The sequence below is a fragment of the Acinonyx jubatus genome, chromosome C2, assembly GCF_027475565.1.
Source record: "Acinonyx jubatus isolate Ajub_Pintada_27869175 chromosome C2, VMU_Ajub_asm_v1.0, whole genome shotgun sequence".
Taxonomy (NCBI): domain Eukaryota; kingdom Metazoa; phylum Chordata; class Mammalia; order Carnivora; family Felidae; genus Acinonyx; species Acinonyx jubatus.
The window spans coordinates 48613477-48626943 of NC_069384.1; the positions used below are offsets into that span (position 1 = coordinate 48613477).

General features: G+C 37.6%; 1 protein-coding gene across 3 annotated transcripts in view; it reads left to right on the top strand.

The window, feature by feature from the left end:
* The window catches only part of NXPE3 (neurexophilin and PC-esterase domain family member 3), a 41898-nt gene that overhangs the window by 16069 nt on the left and 12362 nt on the right, over positions 1 to 13467 (top strand). For all 3 annotated transcript variants that reach the window (XM_015069169.3, XM_027077652.2, XM_015069170.3), the window contains 2 exons: positions 4775 to 5529; positions 12051 to 12124. In XM_015069169.3, the coding sequence (XP_014924655.1) occupies positions 4775 to 5529; positions 12051 to 12124 (829 nt within the window). The remainder of the gene's footprint in view (positions 1 to 4774; positions 5530 to 12050; positions 12125 to 13467) is intronic.

Consider the following 13467-nt stretch of genomic DNA (forward strand, 5'->3'; position numbering starts at 1 on the left):
TGAGAACTCTAAAGGATTAAAAATCCCTTATATATTTTGGGGTTATTTTTACCTTGTATGGGATTATTTTTTACCATGTATAAGTTATTTTTATTGTTTATTTATTTTGAGAGAGAGAGAGCACACGCAGGAAGGGACAGAGAGAGAGGGAGAGAGAGAGAGCGAGAACCCTAGGGCCTGATATGGGGCTTGATCCCACGAATTGTGAGATCATGACCTGAGCCAAAGTCAAGAGTAGAACATTTAACTGACTGAATCACCCAGGTGCCCCTGCCGTGTATAAGATTTTGAAGTGTTTTGGCATAAGTGGGGAGCTTGAGGAATTTGTTTGGCATAGGTGGGGAGCTTGAGGCTCTACATTGAGCCAGCCAAGTGTCCCCTGAAGACTTTTTTAAGAGAACTTTTATGTTTAAAGCAGAATTTTTTTAATTATTTTTAAATTTTAATTTAGTATAGCTGGCATACGGTGTTATACTAGTTTTAATTAGTGTATTAGTTATATTATGTGTACAACATAGTGATTCAACAATTCTATACATCATTACTCAGAACTCATCATCATAAATGTTCTCTTAATCCCTTTCACTTGTTTCACCCACGCTCTCACCCATCTCCCCTCTGATATGCTTTATTTTGTCTTGTTTTGTTTTGTTTATTTTATTTTATTTATCAAATAGGCTTCATGCTCAGCACAGAGCCAATGCAGGGCTTGAACTTACAACCCTGAGATCAAGACCTGAGCTGAGATCAAGAATAGGACACTTAACTGACTGAGCCACCCGGATGCCCCTGATATACTTTATTTTAAATGAGTAGCCTCTTAAAGTTATTTTTTTCAACAAGAACATTTTTACTTGAAGCATATTTTAGAGTACATGGCTCTAAAAGATATATATAAAACATTCCATCCAAGAAAAATAGAATAACATTTTCTTCAAGTACACACACAGAAGAATCCTCTGGTTAAATAACATAAAAAGAGACATAACAAACATTACAATTTTAAGAAGACTAAAATCATACCAAGTATATTTTCCAACCACAGTGGTACAAACTAAAGATTAATAATGAAACAAAGCTGAAAAATCTACAATGTATTTCTTCTTTTTTTTAATGTTTATTTTTGAGAGAGAGACAGAGACAGAGAGAGAGAAAGACAGAATGTGAGTGGGGGAGGGGCAGAGAGAGAGGGAGAAACAGAATCTGAGGTAGGCTCCAGGCTCTGAGCTGTCAGCAGAGTCGGACGTGGGGCTTGAACCCACAGACTGCGAGATCATGACCTGAGCCAAAGTCAGATGCTTAATCGACTGAGCCACCTAAGCAACCCCCCAAAATCTACAACGTAAATACTAAATTTTAATATGTAAATATTAACACGCTACTGCACAAGCAATTGGCCCAACAAGAAATTAAATGGTAAATCAAAATATGTCTCGAAACAAAAGGAAAAAAAACACAACCTTCCAAAACCTGTAGGATGCAGCAAAAACAGATGAGTGAATTTTATGCTATAAATGCTCATATTGGGAAAAAAATTTGAAGTAAACAACATTACAGCACAAGGAACTAGAAAAAAGAAACTTTAGTAGAAATTAGTAGAAAATTAGTAGTAAATTTAGTAGAAAATTTAGCTGAAATTTAGTAGAGGAAGGAAATAATAAAAATCAGGAATAAATAAGAGACCAGAATAAATAATAACATCGAAAGTAATGACCAATTTTTCCAAAAAATGAACAAAGTTGGTAATTTTCTTAATTACATTAGCTAAGAAAAAAGAGGACTCAAAAACCAAAATGAGAAATGGAAGAGAAAACAATACAACAGATAACCACAGAAATCAATAGTGTGATAACAGATTACTATAAACAATTATAAACTAAAAAATCAGATAACTTAGAAGAAAAAACTCCAGATAATTCCTAAAAAATGTGGAAGTTACGAAGATTGAATCATGAATCTTGAATCCAAGAGGTGGGAAATCTTCTTAGACCAATAACAAAAATGGAGGTTGAATTAGGAATAAAAAAATCTCCCAGCACTGAAAAGCTCAAGACCACCTGGTTTCACTGGTGAAATCTACCAATCATTAAAAACAATAATAATTAATGGAAATCTTTATCAAAATCTTATGAATAATGGAATAGAGGGAACACTACCCTGTACCAAAGCAATATAAAAACAATACAAGAACAAAAAAGTCTGGTTTGTCCAATATAAGTATTGCTACTAGGACTGGATTTTCTATTCTTTTGACACCCATTTGCATGATAGGTGTTTCTCCACCCCCTTACTTTTAATCTGCAGGTGTCTTTAGGTCTAAAATGAGTCTCTGGCCGGTTTAAAGCAAAATTGACCAGAAATGTTTTTCTGTTAGTTTCAGCCTCTTGAATACCACTGTTCTGGACTGGTCCTCATGGTTCTTATTATGACTGCCAGCAGGACACTTTGAAAAACAACAGGTTTAATATTCATGGGTCCTGGAGGGTATATAACACACCTGGGGTCACACAGTGAGGTCATGGGTAGAGAAAGAAAAGAGTGTGAGCTTGGGGTTCTGCTATTTTTGGGGTCCATGGGTAGGGGCATGGGGTTTCACAGGTTCATTCTTTATTGGTGAATTTAAAACATAAGAGTGGGAATTTAAAGCACAGGGAATGGTCAGTTATCTAAATCAACCAAGATCTCTAAAGCAAAGGAGCCTTGTGTGGGAGGTGGTAGCCTGGCTCTTTATCTAGTCATTTGACTGCCAGTGTGTTTTACTGAGATAGCTGTCTTTGAAGTGGAATTGAAGTCAGGCACTTGCATGACAAAATAGAAAGAAATGATTGTCACGGCTTACATTGTAGGAAGATGACAGAGATTTCTCACATACTCTTCACCCCTTTACATGCTTAGCCTCTCCCATTATTATTTTTTTTTCAATAAATGAAATTTATTGTCAAATTGGTTTGCATACAACACCCAGTGCTCATCCCAAAAGGTGCCCTCCTCAATACCCATCACCCACCCTCCCCTCCCTCCCACCCCCCATCAACCCTCAGTTTGTTCTCAGTTTTTAAGAGTCTCTTATGCTTTGGCTCTCTCCCACTCTAACCTCTTTTTTTTTTTTTTTCCCCTTCCCCTCCCCCATGGGTTTCTGTTAAGTTTCTCAGGATCCACATAAGAGTGAAACCATATGGTATCTGTCTTTCTCTGTATGGCTTATTTCACTTAGCATCACACTCTCCAGTTCCATCCACGTTGCTACAGAATGCCATATTTCATTCTTTCTCATTGCCACATAGTATTCCATTGTGTATATAAACCACAATTTCTTTATCCATTCATCAGTTGATGGACATTTAGGCTCTTTCCATAATTTGGCTATTGTTGAGCCTCTCCCATTATTATGTCACTCACCAGAACAGTAAACATTTTGTTTTTTAAGTTAGTTTGTTTATTTATTTATTTATTTATTTATTTATTTATTTATTTATTTATGTAGAGAGAAAGAGTGAGCGTGGGCAGGGGCAGAGAGAGAGAGAGAGAGAGAGAGAGAGGAGAGGGAGGAAGCCAAGCATGTTCCACACGCTGTCAGTGAGGGGTGGATCTTACCAACTGGGAGATCATCACCTGAGTCAAAATTAAGAGTCAGGTGCTTAACTGACTGGGCCCCCCAGGTGCCCCAGAATGGTACATTTTTTAACCAAGGATAAACCTACCTTGACATATCATCACCCAAGGTCCATAGTTTACCTTAGGATTCTCTGTTGGTTTTGTATATTCTACAGGTTTAGACAAATGTGTAATGATAACTGTCCATCATTATAGCGTTATACAGAGTATTTTCTCTCCCTAAAAATCCTCTCAGCTGTCTGCCATTTCTTTTTGATTCTTTCTGGGAGTTTCTATCTCTGGCTTTACAGTGCCTATCTGTTCTTTCATGTTGTCTGCTTTTTCCCTTAGAGGCCTTATAGATATTAATTATACTTGCTTTATTTTTTTATTTAAAAATTTTTGTATATAATTTATTGTCAAATAATCATACTTGTTTTAAATTACTGGTCTGATTATTCCAACAACTCTGCCATAGCTGAGTCTGGTTCTGATGCCTTATTTGTGTTTTCAAACTATGTGTTTTGTCTTTTAGTATGTCTTACAATTTTTGTTGAAAGCTGGACATGATGTACTGGGTAAAGGAAACTCTGATAAATAAGTTTTTAGTGGTGAGGTGTGAGGGAGGTGAAGCGATTTATAGTCCTATGAGTGACTCTCAGTCCTTTAGGGAGCCTTTGGTATGGGGCCGTGAACTTCAAAAGTGCTTCTCAGTCCTCCCCAACACTCTTTAAGTTGGATAGATGGTTAGAATGGGCTGGAGCTGGGTATGTTCCCTACCCCAGTTTGGTTAAGTTCTGATAAAACCCCAATAGATTAGGCTCTGGTAAAATAGTTTCTCTTGGGGGCAGGCCTTGTTAAGAAGAACAGAATGCTCTATTATATTTCAAAATGATTCCTTTTCTTCTTGTTTTGCTGGAAGTCTGATATTTATTACAGGAACTTGATTGAGCTCCCAGAGGTGAGATCCACAGTGTGGAGATCTCTTTATGACTTTATTCCTCATCCTGATGTCACTGTGTTATAATAAGATAGCCCCGTTAAACTAGTAAGCTCTGGGTTTTGAGACAATGTCATACCAAGTAGTTTTATTAAAATTAAACTGAAGCAGAGATATATTTGGCTGATATAAGGAAATTTATTATAGCTGTGGTTTCTGTTTTTATGTTTCTGTCTTCAGTACTTGGACCATGAGACTGTTTCAGCCACATTCATCGACAGCAGTGGACAGTTTGTTTCCTCCCAGATGACAAGAATTAGCCGGAATCCTTACTGTGGCTATGAGCATCAGACTCTGTCCAGCCGGGAGCGCACGGAGGAGGACTCCCTGCTGGCTGCCTTACAGTGGCAGGTGCCTGATGTGGGTCCAGTCCCCTTTGTGAAGAGCACTGACCCTTCTTCCAGCTACTTTGTTATCTTGAACTCTGCAGCCTTCTTCAAGGTGGGAAGCCAGCTAGAAGTGCTGGTTCATGTGCAGGATTTTCAAAGAAAGCCCAAGAAGTATGGTGGAGACTACCTGCAGGCCAGGATCCACTCCCCTAAGCTGCAGGCAGGGGCTGTGGGCAGAGTGGTAGACTACCAGAATGGGTTTTACAAGGTCTTCTTTACTCTGCTCTGGCCAGGCAAAGTTAAAGTGTCCATATCTCTGGTCCACCCCACTGAGGGGATCAGAGTTCTTCAGCGCCTGCAGGAAGAGAAACCACACAGAGTCTATTTCAAGAGTCTCTTCCGTTCAGGAAGAATTTCTGAAACCACTGAGTGCAATGTGTGTCTTCCTGGGAGTCTTCCCCTGTGTAACTTTACAGATGTCTACACTGGAGAGCCCTGGTTCTGCTTCAAACCAAAGAAGCTCCCTTGCAGTAGCAGAATTAACCATTTCAAAGGTGGATACCTGAAGGGCCTCCTAACTGCTGCAGAGACTGCTTTCTTCCAGAGGTAGGTGTTTCTTGTTCCAGGGGATAATTTTAAGGTCCTTTTCCACTGTTTTTGTCTCAATTAGGTGACATCATCCCATTTAGAAGACTTTCTTGTTTTGGTTATTTGCTTTATATAACTTTCTGAAGTTGGCCCTATTTGGGAGAAGTAGCGAATAGGAAAATAAATAAATATTTATATTTTGTAAATAGTTTTTATTTTTATTTATTTATTTTAAAGTATTTTTAGATTTTTAAAAATGTTTAAGGGATCTGTACACCCAACGTGGGGCTCAAACCCACAACCCCAAGATCCAGAGTTGCATGCTCCAGTGACTGAGCCAGCCAGTGCCCCCTTGTGAATAGTTTTTAGAAAGTGAAGCTTAGAGCTTCTTCTAGTTCAAATTAAAGACCTTTTACCCTCAGATTTATGTTTTACTTCAGAACTACATAGCACATGGATAACTATATAAGAAAGATCACTTATTCACAGAACAGATGAAAAACATCGCCCAAGAACAGGGTGACAAGAGGTCTTGTAGTCAGGACACTGTTTTATCTTCATGTCTAATAAGTTAAAAAAATTTCAGGAGCACCTAGGTGGCTCAGTCAGTTAAGCAGGCTACTCTTGGTTTCATCTCAGGTCATGATCTCACAGTTTGTGAGATTGAGCCCTGCTTTGGGCTCTGTGCTGACGGTGCAGAGCCTGCTTGGGATTGTCTCTTTCCTGTCTCTCCCCTGCTTGGGCTTTCTCTCTCTCTCTCTCTCTCAAAATAAATAAATAAACTTTAAAAACATTTTTAAGTGACATATTATCAGTTGTTAAAATCATATACTGATAGGAAAAGGACTATGAATATGATAACATTGCTGGGTTGACTTAACGATAAACATGGGAAACCAGGAATATCACGGCAAACTATGTTTTTTAAATTAACAGTTAGGGAAATTTTTGCATTATTGTGTACAAATTTCTCTTGTGGAACATAAGTGTAAAACTTTTTCAGCGGAAAATGCGGAATAATGTGCAGAGTGGAATGTATGGGATCAGTATGGATTAAATGTTTTCTTCAACATTTCGTACAGTTCTGAAGTAAAATAGCATGCCTAAGGAAAAAAATTATAAAAGCCATATGGCCAAAAAGTCCAATTACTTGACAGAATGTAAAAATGCCTTTTATTTTTTTATTGAAATAAATACTTAAAAATACTCCTTGGTGGAGAGGTAGTTTTGTTGAGTACCTCTGGGCAACCGTAAAAATTTTATGTTTTATGCCCACTTCTTACTCAGTGAGGGAAATGTTCCTACTATAACGTATGTAGGAGCTTCTCAAACAAAGTTCTGATTTTTCATTTCTGGAGTCTGCTTTTGGTCGTATCGGTTTTAAATACATGTTTGCTGGACTGATGCCATGCTTTTAGAGGGATGCTCTTAGATGCCAGCAGAGGGAGCACTATTCAATGTATTTATTGTACTGTTCTTCAGAAAACTGTCTAGTTTGTCGTGTAGCTGAGTATACAAGGACTTTAGCTTTAGTTTTAATCCTGGGTTCAATTTCAGACACGTTATTTATCAATGATGGTGAGCAGATGATTTCAGGTCTGTGTACTTTTTGCCTATGTGTGAAGACTGGTCAGTTCCTCCCCTTTAGGGTTGTGTTGTCAGTCTCCTTAGTGGCTTAGCAAAAAAGAGGAAGCACAGCTTATAACTTACTGAAATTCCATGTGGAAAAAAGTGGGAGAAAAATTTGAGAGTAAGTGTAAAATTTAAGAATATTCCTGACACTAAATCCTACCATTAAAACCAGAAAACACCTGTGAATCGTGAAGGATGAAATAATTATGTCTCTGTCCTTACTTGCACATCCTGGATGAGGCTGACTGATGGCACTTTGTAGTAGAATCATTAAGAAATTCTACTTACCTAGAAGTTTGCTGATAAGATGTTGCTTGAGGTAACATTTTTGGGAATCAAACATCTGATAGTTCTGCTACTGATTTTTTTTCTTGCATTGTTTATTAGAATTCTGAAATTTTACATCAGCTAACTAAAAAGAAGAAGATTGAAATTGATTTTTTGAGGTGTCCTTGGGTATGCTTTTTTGAGCTCATGGCCTGAATATGTTAAGCTGATACCCATTTTTACCTTTTTTCCTTGGTGGCTCATAGCATTGCTTAATTCAGAAAGGATTAAGCTTAGCTTTGGTCTTTGGTTCTCTAAATAACAGTTGGATAATTAAGGTGATCTAATCTTTGTTCTTTACTCCTAAAAAATGTTGGTTTTAGAAAGAACAACAGTACTTTGCTTAATAGATTCTATTAATATAAAGGAAGGCTTTTTGAAAGAATGAGGTTCTCACATGAAAAGCTTCCCATATATTTTAGCATCATTTCATATTTTCTTTTTTCTAACCTTGTGCTTAAAAAAACTTTCAAATCATTAGAAACACTGCAAGAATAATAAAAATGAACATCCATATAGCTTTAACTTAGATTCACCATTGTTAATGTTTTGCCACATTTGCTTTCTCTCTCTTTCTCTTTGTATGTGTGTTTATATATATGTCTGTTGATGTATAATTATCCCCCTTCCCAGAGCATTTGAGAGTAAGTTGCAGACAACATGGTGTTGCACCTCATGGGTATGCATCTCCTGGCACATGAACTTTCTCCAACATATAACTGTAACAAATTTATCACACTTGGGGCATTTATCATTAATACAATACTATTATTGAATATACAGTCCATACTCAAGTTTCTCTGATTGTCCCAATAATGTCCTTTATAGCTGTCATTTTTATTTTAACTAATCTAACCTATGATTACTTACAATGTGTTTAGTTATCCTTTCTTTTAAATTTTATTTATTTATTTTGGGAGAGACAGAGAGAGAACACAAACAGGAGAGGGACAGAGAGAGGCGGGGACAGAGTATCTGAAGGGGGCTCTGTGCTGACAGCAGAGAGCCCCATGCGGGGCTCGAACTCACAAAATGTGAGATTGTGCCCTGAGCCAAAGTTAGACGCTTAACCAACTGACTGAGCTTCTCAGGCACCCTCAGTTATCTCTTTAATCTTTAATTTGGATGAGGTTTCTAGCTTGTGTTTTTTTGTTTGTTTGTTTGTTTGTTTGATTTTTTGTTTATTTATTTTGAGAGAGACAGAGACAGTGTGAGCAGGGGAGGGGCAGAGAGAGAGGGAAAGAGAGAAAATCCCAAGCAGGCTCCACCCTGCTGTTGCAGAGCCAGATGTGGGTCTCAAACTCATGAAGAGATCATGACCTGAGCCAAAACCAAGAGTCGGACACTCAACTGACTGAGCCACCCAGGCGCCTCCTCTAGCATGTTTTTCACAACATTAAGGTTTTGATGTCACTGCTTTGTAGATGTCCCTTAATTTGGATTTGCTGCTTTATTGTTTCTACATGACCAGATTGAGGTTAAACATTTTTACAGGAAAATTTCAAAGGGCAAATTTTCTTCTTTTCCTTATCTTAAAGCTCTCCCACGAAAGCAGTTTATGTGTGCTGTTTTAAAAGTCATGTTCTCTCCTAAATGTAACTTATTTAAACTATTTTCTAAACATACAGTTGACCCTTAAAAGTCTCAGGATTTAGACGTGCCAACCACCTGCACAGTCAAAAATCTGCTATAACTTTTGATCTCCCAAAGACTTTACTAATATTCTACCATTGACCAGAACCTTTACTGATAAGAACAGTTGATTAACACATATTTTGTATGCTGTATGTATTATATATACTGTAGTCTTATAGTAAAGTAGGCTAGAGAAAAGAAAATGTTAAGAAAATCATTAGGAACAGAAAATACATTTACAGGACTGTACTGCATTTATTGAAAAAATCCATGCATAAGTGGAGCTGCACAGTTCAAAGCCATGTTGTTCACACAAAAAAGACCTTGAATAGTCAAAGTAATATTGAAGAAGAAAACCAAAGCAGGAGGCATCACAATCCCAGACTTTAGCCTCTACTACAAAGCTGTAATCATCAAGACAGTATGGTATTGGCACAAAAACAGGCACATAGAACCAATGGAATAAAATAGAGATTCCAGAATTGGACCCACAAATGTATGGCAAACTAATCTTTGACAAAGCAGGAAAGAATATCCAAAGCAGGAAAGAATGGAAAAAAAATAGTCTCTTTAACAAATGGTGCTGGGAGAACTGGACAGCAACATGCAGAAGAATGAAACTAGACCATTTTCTTACACCATTCACAAAGATAAACTCAAAATAGATGAAGGACCTGAATGTGAGACAGGAAACCATCAAAACCCTAGAGGAGAAAGCAGGAAAAAACCTCTCTGACCTCAGCCATAGCAATTTCTTACTTGACACATCTCCAAAGGCAAGGGAATTAAAAGCAAAAATGAACTATTGTGTTCTTGTGAAGATAAAATCCTCTGCACTGCAAAGGAAACAATCAGCAAAACTAAAAGGCAACCGACGGAATGGGAAAAGATATTTGCAAATGACATATCGGACAAAGGGCTAGTATCCAAAATCTATAAAGAACTCACCAAACTCCCCACCTGAAAAACAAATAATCCAGTGAAGAAATGGGCAGAAGACATGAATAGACACTTTCTAAAGAAGACAACCAGATGACCAACAGGCACATGAAATGAAAAGATGCTCAAACATCACTCCTCATCAAGGAAATACAAATCAAAACCACACTGAGATACCACCTCATGCCAGTCAGAGTGGCTAAAATGAACAAATCAGGAGACTATAGATGCTGGCGAGGATGTGGAGAAAGGGAACCCTCTTGCACTGTTGGTGGGAATGCAAACTGGTGCAGCCATTCTGGAAAACAGTGTGGAGGTTCCTCAAAAAATTAAAAATAGATCTACCTTATAACCCAGCAACAGCACTGCTAGGAATTTACCCAAGGGATACAGGAGTACTGATGCATAGGGGCACTTGTACCCCAATGTTTATAGCAGCACTTTCAACAATAGCCAAATTATGGAAAGAGCCTAAATGTCCATCAACTGACAAATGGATAAAGAAGATGTGGTTTATATATACAATGGAATATTACTTGGCAATGAGAAAGAATGAAATAAATTATATATATATATATACACACACACACACACACACACACACATACGTGTGTGTGTGTGTATAATAAAGATTGAATGTTAGTTTAAGAAAAAAATAAAGAAATAATGGCTGCAAACTTCCAAAATGTTTGAAAAAAAGAAATGATCCTCTTGTAGGCAGCAAAAAAAGACAAAACAAAACAAAACAAAAACATGTTGTTCAAGGTCAGCTGCACTGCCTTCCTTGTTTCTTGTCTCCCCATTAGAATGTCATTTCCCTGAAGGAGGAGATGCTGTATGTCTTGTTTATTGTTACATCCCTGACATCTAGGACAGTGCCGGGCCCATAGTAGAAGCTTAAAAATTATATTTTTATTTTATGAAAAAAATTTAATTCCAGTGTGGTTAACATACAGTGTTATATTAGTGTCAGGTGTATAATATTGATTGTGATTCAACAGTTCCATATATTACTCAGTGCTAATCAATAGAAGTGTACTCTTTAATCTTCTTTACCGATTTCACTCATCTCCCTGCCCACCTTCCCTCTGGTGACCATCAGTTCTCCATAGTTTTTTGTACTATCTGTTTTTTGGTCTCTCTCTTTTTTTTCCTTTGTTCATTTAGAAGCTTAAGAATTATTTAAGAACATCTCTCTTTTGAACTGATTTTTGATAAAACAAAATATTGTGATTCAAGTTCACATATCAAGAATTTGGAAAGTTAGCATTTTATTTTTTTGTCTGTTTTTGGCCTAAGTGTAAGAGGTAATTGTTGTGACCCAGTTTCTGGCATAGTTATACCAAATTTCCAGTACTTTTTCCCTGGACTCCACACTCTCCCACTTTTTCACACAGCCCTCCATCTAATATTGTCCAAGCATGGACTCTAGCCCAGGGCCTGTGCTAAGTGCTGGAGACAAAAGGTGAGTGAAACACAATCTGTGTCACTGAGGAGTTATGTTTTAGAAAGAGACACTACAGGGCCATACCAATGGTGAACAAAGTCCTGAAAGAGCACATATCTAGGGACAAGTGTCTCTAGTAGGACTCATCTCTGTTCTGGGCAAGGCCTAAGGAATCTGACCTGTGATTTAATGCTACATAGATTTATAATCTGAAAATTAGATAGTGACAGAATGGACATTCTCATCAGTGTGAGCCATTTTCCGAGTCCAAGGGGAATAAAGAATTTAAACCAGAATTTGTCATTTTAGAGATTATACTCTCAGGGCTATGTGGTGAAAAATTAAAAACCTATTTAATTTCTATTCACTTTATATATCCACATAACCTGCTTATTTTAAGAGACCTGGTTTATTAATTGATTGTGTTGAGTAGCATTTATAAGAATATTTCATCTTAAGGTTCTGTGAAATCCTGTTATTTTAATTTGCAAATGAAGATACATATTAGAAAGTAAATGTTCTCAAATCTAAATTTGTATTCTTCTTATTCCTTTTAAAGTGGTGTCAATATCAAAATGCCAATCAACTCCAGCGGACCTGATTGGGTGACTGTGATTCCCAGGAGAATAAAAGGTAAAAAGAATGAGCTTGATGATTTGTTGTTTTTCTTGCTAAATGGGTTGAAGCTCTGTGGTTTCACTAATGTCATGAAAACTTCTTTCCTCCTTTTAATATGCCATGGTTACTTCTGGGCACAATTGAAAATACTAAAAGAGCTTTTTAATTAAAATAAATCAGACCTTATGTGCATAATCTTGGGCTTTGCTATTTATACTGCTGTGAAAGTTGTCTTCTTCCCCTTCCCCTCTCTGGTTGGCTGCTCAAGAGACTTCGGTGCTATACTGTCCGATATGGTAGCTACTAACCACACATGGCTATTTAAATTTAAATTAATTAAAATTAACTAAAAATTAAAATGTAATTCTTTTTTTTTAAACAAAATTTTTAATGTTTATTTATTTCTAAGAGAAAGAGAGAGAGAGCCAGAGCACAAGCAGGGGAAGGGCAGAGAGAGAGGGAGACACAGAATCCGAAGCAGGCTCCAGGCTCTGAGCTGTCAGTACAGAGCCCGATGCGGGGCCCGAACCCACAAACTGTGAGATCATGACCTCAGCCAAAGTCGGACACTTAACTGACTGAGCCACCCAGGCTCCCCTAAAATTTAATTCTTAAGTCACACATCCTCGGGAGCCATGTGTGGCTGGTGGCTACCATGTTGGGCAGCATTTTATATGGAATGTAGTGTATCCATCATTGCAGAAATTCTGTCGGATATCACTACTCTAGAGTTATCCAAGAAACGTGTATGAAATCGGCAAGGAAATTTTTAAAATCAAAAGCATTATGTTACTGAACTCTGGTTTTCTCAACGTGTGATCTCTGCATTAGCAGAATCAGCTAGAATTGCAGATTCTTAGGTCTTACCTCAGGCTACTGAATCAGAAACTCGGGCGTGGGGCCTAGCAATCTGGGTTTTAGCAAGCCTTCCAGGTGATTTTGATCCATTGGCATTGGGTATTGTTAAAAGTAAAACAATATAGAGTAAATGTATGTGTTCTGTTTTAGCCACGGTGACTTTTAGAAAGAAAGGATGAATATTATTAAGGAAACTTATGCAGATGGCAAGGCCCTTTTTGCTGTTGAAAGCATATATGACAGTATATATGATAGATACTGCACAGATACTGGCAAACACTATTGCCATAGGGCCTAGGCGTGCAATACATGTGAATCTAGCCAGGGTGGGTATTAGACATAGGCATGCCTTGTGTGAATGGTGGGGGAAGAACCTAAGTGCAAGCACAGCCTGTCTACAGCTCTTGCTGCTTTGTTGTGCAGAAATGTGCTCAGATGTATAGGGTTTCTTTTTTCCATGAACAAAAATCAGAACTCTTAATCCTTAATCTTTAAATGTA